Below are 12,301 nucleotides of genomic sequence, written 5' to 3' on the forward strand. Positions count from 1 at the left end.
CCAAGCTCACACCAGTGTAATGATTCCAATGATTAGCACGCAGGGGTCGGGACTCCGCCCCGCATACTCTTTCCAGCCTTCCTGGGCTCACTCATCTAAATACACCACCGGAAGTGAAAGGAAGATGGGGAGCTGAGGTCGCCTCTGGCATGATTGCTGTATGTGATAAGTGTCCTGGGTATGCAGCGTCGCCACACACTTCGTTAGCGTAATTGCAAACTGCAAATATCAAGAGATCTCTGTCCCTTCAGCATGTCAGGGACACACACACACACACACACACAATGTCGGTGACCTTTTCCAAGACCATAATTCTAATGATTAAAACCACAAAACCCGGAGTGGGGGAACGAGATCTGTTAGCGAAAGGTCCCTAGCAAGTTCATTTCCTACGGGGCATAGGACACTGCCTAGGACGGAGGGAAGGAGACGGGCTCGTAGGAGTCTACGGTGACCAGCAATTCCCGGAAACGTGCGTTCGTCCCCAGTTTTGCCCGGCAAGCCCTTTATTACCTAAAGAGACTGCAAACCCAGTAGGAGACCTCTCAAGGAAAAAGGAGAGCGGTAATACGGCAGCCGGTCAGACCCCCGCCCCACCTAGATAGTCGCAAACAGGGGCACGCGCGCAACCCCTAGCCTTTAAGGCTGTTCGGAGCGTTCTCCTTTACAACTTAACCTGGCTGAAACGTCGCATTCCCTGCGATGCACTAACACCCGGAGGAGCACTCGCTGTTAAAAATATCAGTAGCCGACGGGACGCGGAAGAGTTGCGGGATGCGAGCGCAACAAGTTCGGGAAGCAGAAATGGCCATCTGCGGGTTTCGCTGCCCGAGCCTGCGGCCGAGCTCGCGCGCCGCTCAGTACGCGGGAGGCAGGGCGTCCAGGGCGGCGGTGCGCGAGGCCCCCCGCAAACTCAGCAAAGTGCCCGGGGTGCAGATCCGCTAGCGGCTAGGTGGGAAGCGGCTGGGGCCGGGGAAATGGAAGCGCCGCCCGGAGAAGGAGGGAGTTCTCTTAGTCTTTGAGTTAGGCTGGGGGCGTGGGGTGCGGGGCGAGCAGCGCGAGACTCTGTCCGGGCCCCAGACGTTCGAAGCATCACGCTGTGGCTCTGCTGTGATCCGCGCAGAGCGCAAGGCCCCAGACACCGGGCCGGGTAGCTGCAGCCCCTCCGACTGCCCACGCGAGGGCAGAGGGTCCGAGTGGAGAGCCCGCGGGACCCGGGGAACAGAGCCGAGGGCAGGCGCAGGCGGCTGAGAGGCGAGGGAGGCGGGGGTCTGCGGTTATGGCGGAGGAAAACGTCCCCCACAGAAGGAGAGAGCGGGGCCCTCGAGCCCAGGCTCCAGTTTGGGCCGCGGCACGAGGAGGATCCGCGGTGCGCAGAAGGAGCGGACGCAGGCGCGACTCGCCGGGTCGGGGATAGGGCGGGCCGCGCGGACTGGAGGCCCGGCCGGTGGGTTTGCGTCTTGCAGGAGCCGACTCCGAGCCCCGCCGCGAACCGCAGTCCGAGTCTTGCCGCGTAGGGGAGAACTGCGCCGGGGCCCCGCGGTCTCCTCCCACGCCTCCCCGTCCCAGCCCGGCGGCTCACAGCACGTGCGGCCCGGAGCTGAGCTCCCCTTCGTCCCCAATGTCCACCTCGTCCTCTGGCTCGGTCAGCACGAAGGGGCCGGCGGGCAGGCTCAGCCGGGCCTCGGCGGCGGCGGCGGCGGCGGCCTCAGAGCCGCGAGGGCTGCCCTGGGGGCTCTCCGGTCCGTCCGGGGCTTTGGGTTCGTCTTGACTTTTCCTCAGCTGTTTTTTATGCTTCATCCGCCGGTTCTGGAACCACGTTTTCACCTGATTGCGAGGAGACAAAAATCAGAAAGCATGTCATTCCTCGGGATCCAGAGTTACTAAGATCCCAGTGACTGCTCGGTTTAGGGAAAGGCACCGCAATGCACCGACGAATTATCCTAGAGCTGTGGCTGCCTTGGGTGAAGCCACACCCGTACCCCTCTAAATAGCCGCCTTAGGTCTGATAGAGAAGGAAACACCCCAAGGCTTCCGGGAGTACTTATCCCAAAATAAAGGTGGGGACCAGAATGGAGTGGTTGTCTAAGTCCTAAAAGTGTCACTCGTTAGAATCGCTGATAGCAAGTGCTGGCTGGAGTCCCCCTCACGCTCAATTTAGGCTCCTCTGATTGACGCATCCAAACTTCTGGCCCGGCACGGGAGGGTGAGAACGGAACCCGCTGGCTCTCGTCGTGGAGAAAACCAGACCCAGCCCGGCAGGGCTAAGGACTTCACAGCGAGTTGCGTTGTGGCTGACAGAGAGCAGAAGAGATGGCGCGGAAGGAGGAATTGCGCGACTGCAGGTGCAGTGGCCGGGAGAGGAAAACGGTTCTTCCGCCCAGAACAGGGGAACAGGCAGGGGACTCCGATTAATGCGGGCGTTGAGGAGCGCGGTGGTGCCTATGAAGATGCGGTTGTGAGAGGGATGGAAATCAAGAGGGAACGGTCCTCGGGTGCGCTTCTCTCGGGAAACGGACGCTCTAACCATCTTTCTACCTCTTCCCGGGCTCCAAGAGAGACTTGGAAACCACAGTGTTTAAACCGGAGGCGGTCGCCAGAACCAACAAGGAGCCTTGGCTTCCTCCCATCCAGAGCCCCCGGGGTTGTCTGCCCTGAGGTTGGGGTACCAGCACTTTACTGAAGGGTCTAGCGAAAGCCTAGAACAATGGACCTGCGGGAGGAGGTCATTCCCATTCCTCAGTGCGTGCCGAAGGGGACGGAGGAGTGGAGCAGAGGCCGAGGCCTCGCTCTCCTCCTGCCCACCTGCGTCTCGGACAGGCTGAGGGCCGTGGCTAGCTCCACCCGCTCTGGCGTGGACAGGTAGCGCTGGATCTCAAACCTCTTCTCCAGGCCCGAGAGCTGCGAGTCAGAGAAAACCGTGCGAGCTTTTCGGCGGCGGCAGTGCTTCCCCGGCAGGTCCGCGTGCTGCGCGTGCGGGAACAGCGCGGGCACCGGCACCCCTGCGGAGAGAAGAGCGGCGGGGTGTGCAGGGCCAGCGTCGCCAGGGAGCAACCTGCGCCCCGCTCAGCCCACAACCCCTGGGCCCTGCTCCTGCCTTGTGCCTCTTGCCCCCACCAGCCTCCGGCTCATCCCAAAGCCTCTGGGAGCCCTTCTCCCAGGAATCCCGGGCCAGGGGTAAGGGTGGGAGAAAGCCAAGAGGATTGCGCTTGGAGATCGTTAGCAGGAGGAGGGCCATCTAGAAATACGAAAATAAAAATAAACAGTAAGTAAAATTAAAAGGAAATTGGAAAGTAGATCCGGAGGCCTTTACAAAAAGATTTCTTGGAGTGACTTCCATAGGGTGTGCCAGCACCAAGTCGGCTCTTGGCACCTGGTGAAGTTTTCTTGGAAATGTCAGACGGTCCAGGAGCCTTCCCCATGTACTCCCAGGCCCCTGACTACAATCAGAGCCCTTCTGGGGCTTGTAGGAGACTGGAAATGATCTTACCTCCCAGACACACTGAAAACACCCTTCCTTTTCCCCGAACCTCCCCCATGGGCCCGCAGCCAAAGGGAACAGAGCAAAACTCTTATCCAGACATTCAGGTAGAGAACCAGGCTGAGGAGACTGTTCCCTCTCCCACTTCACTTGTCAGTTTCCAGGGTCCATCGGGAGACCCACTCTTTCCTCTGGTCCTCATTCGGTTTTCTCACTCCTTCCCTCCGACTCCAAGAAGAGCAAGAGACAGGTTGAAGCGCCTTTCCCTGTGGAGAGTCTGCTTGTTTTTCCTGACCCAGGAAAAGCTTTACTCAGTATCTGAGAGGCCCCAGGCAGACAGAAGCTGCCACAGACTTCAGTATCGGCCAATCCCATAGGAAAAATAAAATCAAGCAGTCCCCCCATCCCAGGTTTTGACCACTGCTCTGTGGGAGGTCAGGTGGTGGATCCAATGCACAGCTGCGAACCTCCACTCCAGTGCCCTAGAGTCTGGGTGTCCCCACTCCGCAAACACTTGTACCTTTTTTTCGGGACTTTAGTGCCCATACCTCACCAACTGCCTCCTGTCTTCCCCCAACACCTGCCCAAACCATAGTTGTTTTCATTGCTGTTCTTAACACTCTGACCTGAATGGAAACACTGGAGAAGAAAGCATGGATGTGGCCTCTTGGAGAGAGAGGGGGGAAATGGCATTTTCTTGCATCTCCCTGGCCCCACCAGACTTCACAAGATCCTGCTCCTCACCGGGCTGCAGAAATCAAAACACTTTAGCATCTTTCTCCAGCAACTCCAGCAACTGGGGCAGAGAAAGGTAGCCCAGCCCAAGAGTGTGAGTTCAATGCCAGGTGTGTGGGTGTGAAGGTGGTTAAAGGGCTGCCTCCATTGCATCCCTTCCTTTATCTTACCCTTTCTCCTCTTATTCAGGACAACCCAAAGCGTTTGTCCTCCAAGCATCACAAACTCTCCTTCACTTCTATGCCCTCCGTAGGATCTGCCAACATTCAGCAAAGGGAAGAAGACAGCTGCCCAGTGGCAGAAATTTCATCTTCAAATCTGGAAAGTTGAGTCTCCCTCTGAGAGGGGAGAGGGACCAAAGTAGGCCAGAAAATTGCTCATGAGAAGAACTGAGCATCGACCACCAAGTGTATTAACAAACCCATTCATCCTCAGCTGCCTCTGGGCCCTGTTTGTCTCCTCTGTTATTAAAAATATGGAATGAGCACGAATTACCCCCATGGGCTGACATCCCTCAAGGGAGCTCCATGGGCTCTAAGCCCCATCCCCAGCCTTCCTCTGTCACTTAGGGAAGCAGGCTGCCCTGCCAGCGTAAGCCAGCTCTGGCATTTTCTTGGCTCTTTCATAGGCTTAGGCTCTGTGATAAAAGATCTGTTAGAAAACTTACACTCTCGCTCCCCGAATCTTGAGGACCCTGTTAACTTACCCGAGGTGGTCAGGAAATAGGGGTGGTGGTGGTCTCCCTTATGCAGGGGGTGATGGGCGTGAGGAGCCAGAAGGGTAGGGGTGGGCATGAGGGGGTAGCCATAGTCTAGCAGAGGCACCCGGGAGGCCAGAGAACTGGCGAAATGGTCGGGGGCCACCTCCCTCAGCGGCTTGGGCTTGTGCAGCAAGATGTCCTCGATGAAGAAGGATGTGGGCCTCTGAGAAGACGCAGGGTGGAGAGGAGAGGTGAAGTTGAGATTCATCTCTGAGCCGAGCGCCTGCCACAGGACGAGGGCTGCGGACGAAATGTGGAAGCAAGCGGACAGCCACTCTCCGAGGCCCGAGGCTCGGATCTCCGCTGATCCCTCCTCGGCCTGGGCTACCCTGGGCGCTGCAGAAGCGAGAAGACAAGCTCCTGGGTAGGTTGGGTTTATGTGTTGGAGAATTGGCAGCTTGGAGAGGGGAGTCGGGAGAGCCAATGGCGAGGCTGCCAGAGGCAGAAGGGAGGGTGCGGCGGGCTCGGGGCGGGGCGGGGCGCTGTCCGCGGTGCTGAATGCTCCTGGCCAAGCCTGGGGAGAGCCGAGCCGACTGGATTCTTGTTCCGGCCAGGTTTCCCGACAGCAAATTCTGCCCCGCCACGGCAAGAGCTACTTTGTTCCCAGTCATTTTTTAAAGAAAGATAAAAAGAAAAAATCCCTGTTGCCCGGAAAACTCCTCTTCAGAGAGACAGCGCTAAAAGGGGCTCCAAAGCGCAGGGGATAAGCATTTATTTAGATTTGGGCCAGTGTTTTAAGAGTTTCACTCACTGATGGCAGAGGGAAAGGAGGAGAAGTGAGGAGAAAGAGCACCCACTACTTTTAAGTTGCTGGACTCAGTTGAAGTTGATGACTGAGGGATGCCCCGAAGGGTAAATAAAGAAAATGACAATGACAATCTCAGGGTGTCACCTCACTTAGAGGAAATGGGTGGGATGGGATTGTATCTATCTACATTACTCAAGTGGTTTGATCTATGTGTCAACGTGTCCAGAGCTATCTCTTACTTCTCTCCCCTGAATCCCCTCAAACTTCCACCTCGTCTCACTCACACAGCTTGCATCTCTGCTATATTTTTCCTTTCAATCCGAGCCTCCCAAAATAACTGTACTACGTGTTTGTCTCTGGTTCCTTTTCCCAAGCTCTTTCCTTTCATTTTCCTCCCTCCCAATCTTTTGTTTTTCTGTTTGTCTTTTTTCTAATCTGTCATATTTATTTCCCTGGAGTCAATTTGTTAAAATTAAGGTGATCATCCACAACACAGCAGGGGTAATTTCGGCTCGCATCTCCGAAAATTGCTCTAATTATTGATGTTAAACTCAGGGAAATTAAAAGAAGCCACTTCTCTTCCATCTCCCCATTTTTAAGCTCTAATTTGCTGAAATCTAGTCATCATCACAATTCCAATCACTACTGCTAATAGTAAAAGTGTTTTAATAGAGACTGAGTCCTCACAACCCATGCTATTAGATAATTAGGGGAGGTGTTAGAAAGCCAAGTGCTAATCCTTGGGTGTGCGGGTAGGATTTCCATCTGATCTAGCAGGTAGAACAAATTAATTACCAGAATCAATTAGGCTGCAAACTGTGGTGCTCCAGGAAGTGGAAGCGTCCTATTCCATACAGATGAACTGGAAACTGGTACATAGATGAGGAGGAAAAAGGGGAAGGATGAGGGTTGAGGGCTTTAAAATAAGATCTTGGCAAGTAAGCATGTTAATGAACACTTTGCCCTGGAGTCTGAAGTGTGCATTTGTGTGTGTGTGTGTTTAATGGTAAGAACTGAAGACCCAGGAGCAGATGGTGACAGAGGGGAGATAACAGACTTTCCAGAAGTCATTCTCTATCCCTTACCCCAGCAGAGTCATCTCAGGGCTAAAGAAGATGGAGGAGACTGGGTGAAGAGGTGCTGGGGTGAGGGGGCCACACCACCCATGCCACCTCTTCCCAGTGTCAGTTTATTTCCTATTCAGTGAGTGGAAAGCCCCTAATACCCTCAAGGCTGCGTAGCTATTGAGGGCTGGATGAGTGTACACCCAGGCTTAGGCCGTTGCTACCCAGAGAGACAGATTTGCACCCAGCCTTGGGGGCTGGATTTCAGCTTTATTCTGGGGCGGGGACTAACTTCTGCCACATAAGTCAAGAGATTAATGAATGTCTCTTTAAGAGCCAGGACAGTGAAAACCTCCTCGGGTGGCCTTTGAGCCAGGGCACTGCATACCCTCCCCCAAGAACTTAGCCTTAAACAGCTCCCAAAGCTCTGGAGGCGTGGCAAGAGGAAAGGGGAAGGGGAGCTGTCCTCCATTCTCATTCTGCGCCCCCGTGGCGCAGGCTCCCTCCCCCGGCCCTGCTCCCCGGCGGAAAAACACGGGCGGGGGCGGACGGCCCTCACGATCCCCTTTTCACTTGCGCCGCTCGTGCTAGCCTTTCTGGGAGCCACGCGCGCCGGGGAGGAGAGAGGCGAAGGCGCTTACCTCGGGGAGTCCGGCTGCCCAATCTTTGCTAGGCCCTAGTGGGAACCTACAGAGCGAGAGGCGGAGAGGGGAAACTGCATCGGCCCAGAAAGGGGCGATTTCTTCCCCTGCCCCTTCCCCTTTGCGCGACGCTGGCTAACAAAGCTCGGTGGCTGTGAACAAACCCAGCCGCCGGGACCAAAGCGGGCCCCCGGGGAGCTCGGCGCCGGCGGGAGGAGGCATCGCCCTTGTGTGTGAGGGCGACCCCGGGCGCGCTGTGCGCTCGGGTTTTCAGACCTCAAGCTCCCTTTAGAGCGACGTCCCGGGCCCTGGGGGAAAATCGTGAGGCTGGGAAAGCCGGGGTGTTTTCCGGGCTCCCGGGCAGAGCCGTGCGGGGAACGCTAGGATTTCCAGAACCAGTTCGCTCCCCGCCTGTCCGGGCCTACCCTTCTCCCACGGTGCAGGGAAGGGGGCCCCAAGTGTCCTGGCCCCTCCCGAGATGCAGTCCTGGAGGGTCTTGCGGTTGGAAGAGGCGTTCCAAAGCCAGCAGTCGCCTCTCCTCACCGCCCGGTCCCCGGACAGGCCCCATGCAGCCCAGATGTGTTTGTGGCGGGGGTGGGGGTGTAACTATTCATTTTTGTACCTCTTGCAAAGATTGTGACACGGGAAGGGCGTGAAGAACTTTTTCCCATTTAAAAGCAAAGATGTTTCATTGCCTGATTTCTCTCTCTCAAGTCCAGACCAACGCTGACTGATACAAATATAATGGAAACTACATAGGTAATTTTAGATTTTCTGTTGGTCAAATTTAAAAAACAGGAAAATACGTTTTAAAAGGAAGATACAGGTGAAAGATTAATGTATTTAATGTAAACCTAGTATCAATAATAGCACTACTCAACATTAATCCAAAGTAAGCATTATTACAGTTTCTGCATTCACACTAAGTCTTCAAAATCCAGGGTGCTTTTTAGTTACTGCACATGTCAGTTCAGACTTGCGTGTTCCAGGTGCACTGTGGGCACATCTGGCTAGTGGCTATTGTATTGCATGGCCTATGTGTAATTGCTGCAGTCCCAATTGCTCCTCTCCAACACAGATAGATACACAGGGGAAATGGAAAACAGTAACTGAAAGCAGCCTAGCACAATCTCAACGCTTGCCATTCACCCACCCAATATCTAATTATTCCCAGCATTCATTGAGCATCTACTATACACCAGATTCCTTGCCTCACACCTTCCTGAGTTTCCCCCAAACCTTAGGAGATTAAATATACTCACATGACATGACATATAATTTTGATTCTCACTTAACTAAAATCCATCACCCAGGGCCAGCAGGCTGTAACTGTCTGCAAAGCTGACAAAGCCAGATCCTGCACACTGTCCAGAGTAAAATAAAAAATAAACATCAAATGAATTACCTCCCTAGTCCACCCAGAAGACCTGATAGCACTCGTGCTTGTGTTTTCAACTGAAGAATTATTAATTTGAAGGAAAAAAAAAAAAGATGTGCTTTTCAGGCAGCTAATAATTAAACAGTCCCTCTCTCTTTCATGTTAGCCTCAGCAAAAACTGTCATCTGAGCTGGGACTTGGTTTCCCAAAATAGAAAATAGAAAACCCTATTGATGATCAAAGGGAGAGACTAGTTCCATTAGCCAAGTTCCCTATACCGTGGCCTTCAAAATAAAGAGAGAAATGTATTTTAGAAGGATCTGAGTAACACACTTTACTCATAACATTTTGTATTATATTGCTTGTTGTCTGTTTCAACTTACCTTCTATCTGAGTACTTTATTTTAAGCACTACCAAAGTGGATGACATGCCTACAAAAAGAACAAGAGTTGCTGGCTGCTTCCAGCAAATGCATCTTCAAAAATAATGCTTTTGCACTGAAAATGGGGATGTGAACCCACAGGAGAACGCATTCAAGGATGTAATATTCAAATCACAGTGTTCCTAATGTAAAGAGGACCAAATCTCTCCAATTTGCTCATTCAGAACTAGGTCAGCCTGTAGGGTCAAAAACTATCATTTCAATTCACTCTTGAAGTTGTCTATGCTGCCTTTAGCATCTCAATTCAAAATATGCTTCATAAAGTGATGGAGAGACAGGAAGACCTAAAATAGGGAATTAAGGGTTTGAAAAATAAGAGATCCTCTGCCATTTCTTAATCCTGTAAATGAAATGTAGAGAGATGAGAATGATATTTAAGCAGTCTCTTATTTGTATTCCACCATTTTCCCATCCAATCCCACAAGCATATACAAATATATTGCTAGAGAAAAAGCCAATACGCTTACAAAATAACTGCTAAATATCATTTTCCTTCCTTCTAAACCATCCAAAGTCTATGATTAGGTTTAAAATATAGCACCCACTGAAACAGCAAACTTCAAATAATAATACCAAATTAGTATGCATAGCTTTGAAAGGGCTACATGTTGTGAGATTCTGGTGATGGGACCGGTAAGATCTTTTCAATTTCTAATCAGGTACATAGATAACCTTGTAAACATTTTTTAAAAGGACTTTGTGTATGGGGCTAAATATTTGGTATATTTTTGTTAAATGCTGTATTGTTTATATTTTGTTTGAAGATACTGTTCATGAAGCCAAATTGAGGTGTATTATTCTTCCTTTTTCTTTTTTTAAAGATGTATTGTATTTATTTGAAAGACAGAGTTACAGAGTGAGGTAGAGACAGAGAAAGGTCTTCCATCCACTGGTTCACTCCCCAGATGGCTGCAATGGCCGGAGCTGTGCCTATCTAAGCCAGGAGACAGGATCTTCTTCCGAGTCTACCACATGGGTGCAGGGGCCCAAGGACTTGGGTCATCTTCTACTGCTTCCCCAGGCCATAGCAGAGAGCTGGATTAGAAGAGGAGCAGCCGGGACTAGAATTGGCGCCTATATGGGATGCCAGTGCTTCAGGCCAGGGCATTAACCGGCTGGGCCTTGGCACTGGCCCCTATTTTTCCTTTTTTTAAAGATTTATTTATTTATTTGAAAGGCAGAATTACAGAGAGGCAGAGGCAGAGAGAGAGAGAGAAAGAAAGAAAGAGAGAGAAAGAGAGAGAAATCTTTCATCCACTGGTTCACTCCCTAAATGGCTGCAACAGCCGGAGCTGGGCAGATCTGAAGCCAGAAGCCAAGAGCTTCTTCCTGGTCTCCCACATGGGTGCAGGGCCCATCTTCTGCTGCTGTTCCAGCCACTTAGCAGGGAACTGGATTGGAAGTGGAGTATCCAGGACTTGAACCAGCACCCATATGGGATGTCAGCGCTGCAGTTGGCAGCTTTGCCTACTATGCCACAGCACTGTCCCCTGATTTGTGTTCTTATAATGCCCACTGATAATGTAATCAGTCTAAAAATAGACAAAAGCAGGAAGGTACAAATATTGTCACAATAAAAGAATAATATTGAATTTGTCTTACAACATTGGAAATGATAGACCCTATTAAAAGTAGACAGAAAAAATACTGGTAAAATATTCTTTTTTTAATTGGAAATATGAATATATTTTTATTAAGATCTCACAATGAATGACATATTAGCACTGTCATGATAAAGAATCCATGACCCACTGTGGCAGGAGAGCTCTCAGCCAGTGCCCAGTGTCCACTGAAGATGGCCCCATTCAGAGAGGATGTTTCCTTGGATTCCACCAGCTGCACTGCAGCTTCCAGCCACGCCTCCATGACTTTCCCAGAATCCTTCATTCCAGCACCAGCTGACCCTCTGCCACTCCTGACTCCTTCAAGTCCTAGGTCAAAGACCTTGTCTCATTCAGCCAGCCGCATGGAGTCCCATGCCACCCTCAGGGTTGAGGACACATGTCACACCAAAAGCAAACACCAGGGGTACATGAGCATACAGTGCCTGGACATAAGCCTAACCTCAGAGAATCCATGCTTCCTTCCCAGTCATACACGATCCCCTAGAGAGCAAAGGAAGCTGCTCACTCATGTTAACAGGTACGGAAGGATTCCGTATGCCAGGCACAAGGACACAAGGTGGCCAGTGTTCACTCCCAGGACCCCCCGCACACAACAGGAGGTCAAAGCCTGAAAGGAACCAGATCTGCCTCTCAGCCACGGCTCTCCTGCCCCTCCGGCCTCTGAGGGCCACCTCACTGCATTATTCACAAGGGGGAAAACAGGATGGCAGGGAGACGGGGAGAAACAACCCCGTAAACAAACAAAATACAAAAATGCAGAGACCAGGTTTCATACTACGGTATTTTATAATAGAAAGCAGCTAAAAAGGCTACACTAACAGACACTATGATACAGGGCCTCCGGCTCGGGGAGGGGTCAGCTTGAGGGCGTGGAGGGCGCGGTGGCACCAAGAGCCTCTCGATGGATTGCTGAATGGACTGGATCTGCTGCTTCAGTTGTGACCCTTCTTTGATGGCGACGGAACAGGCGATGACAGGCCTCGAGACCCCACAGGCCTGGCCCAGGGCCTGCTTGGAGTGCACAAACACGTAGGGCACGTTCTTGTCCTCACACAGCAGCGGGAGATGCAAGATGATCTCCAGGGTCTCAGCGTCTGCAGCCATCACAGTGAACTCTGAGATGCCTCTGTTGAGGGTGGCCTCGTTGACCCCTTTCCGAAGCTGCTGGGAAAATATTCTTAAATAAAGTTAAAATAGGAAAGACCTCTTTGTATATAGCATAAAAATTTAAAAGTCATGAGAGAAAAACAAATATCTTAATTTTTGAACATTCTGTATTTCTGTTATCAAATTATGAGCATTCTCTACATCAATTATCAAATTATGAGCAAAAAGCAAAACTGGGAGAAAGTATTTGCAACTTATCATGGACATAAAGATAACTTATTATATATGTAAAAAGTTTCTAAAAATCAACAAGACAAAA

The 12,301-nt window shown here is 51.5% G+C and overlaps 1 protein-coding gene across 1 annotated transcript; it reads right to left on the reverse strand.

The window, feature by feature from the left end:
• Positions 1–519: 519 nt before the first annotated feature.
• On the reverse strand, positions 520–5,235 carry BSX (brain specific homeobox). The gene is made up of 3 exons (XM_002708337.5): positions 4,923–5,235; positions 2,806–3,002; positions 520–1,827 (listed from the first exon to the last, which is right to left on the reverse strand). The coding sequence occupies exons 1-3, from the start codon at positions 5,182–5,184 to the stop codon at positions 1,579–1,581; spliced, it is 708 nt and encodes a 235-aa protein (XP_002708383.1). The 5' UTR covers positions 5,185–5,235; the 3' UTR covers positions 520–1,578.
• Positions 5,236–12,301: the final 7,066 nt, after the last annotated feature.

Source organism: Oryctolagus cuniculus, chromosome 1 (assembly GCF_051225735.1).
Source record: "Oryctolagus cuniculus isolate XC-2025 breed Fujian yellow rabbit chromosome 1, ASM5122573v1, whole genome shotgun sequence".
Lineage (NCBI taxonomy): Eukaryota > Metazoa > Chordata > Mammalia > Lagomorpha > Leporidae > Oryctolagus > Oryctolagus cuniculus.

Coding starts and splice junctions, on each gene's coding strand:
- BSX (XM_002708337.5), bottom strand. CDS start 5,184: ATGAATCTCAACTTCACCTCTCCTCTCCACCCTGCGTCTTCTCAGAGG. Junction 3,003..4,922: donor CTATTTCCTGACCACCTCGG/GTAAGTTAACAG, acceptor TTCTCTCCGCAG/GGGTGCCGGTGCCCGCGCTG. Junction 1,828..2,805: donor TCAGCCTGTCCGAGACGCAG/GTGGGCAGGAGG, acceptor CCTCGCAATCAG/GTGAAAACGTGGTTCCAGAA.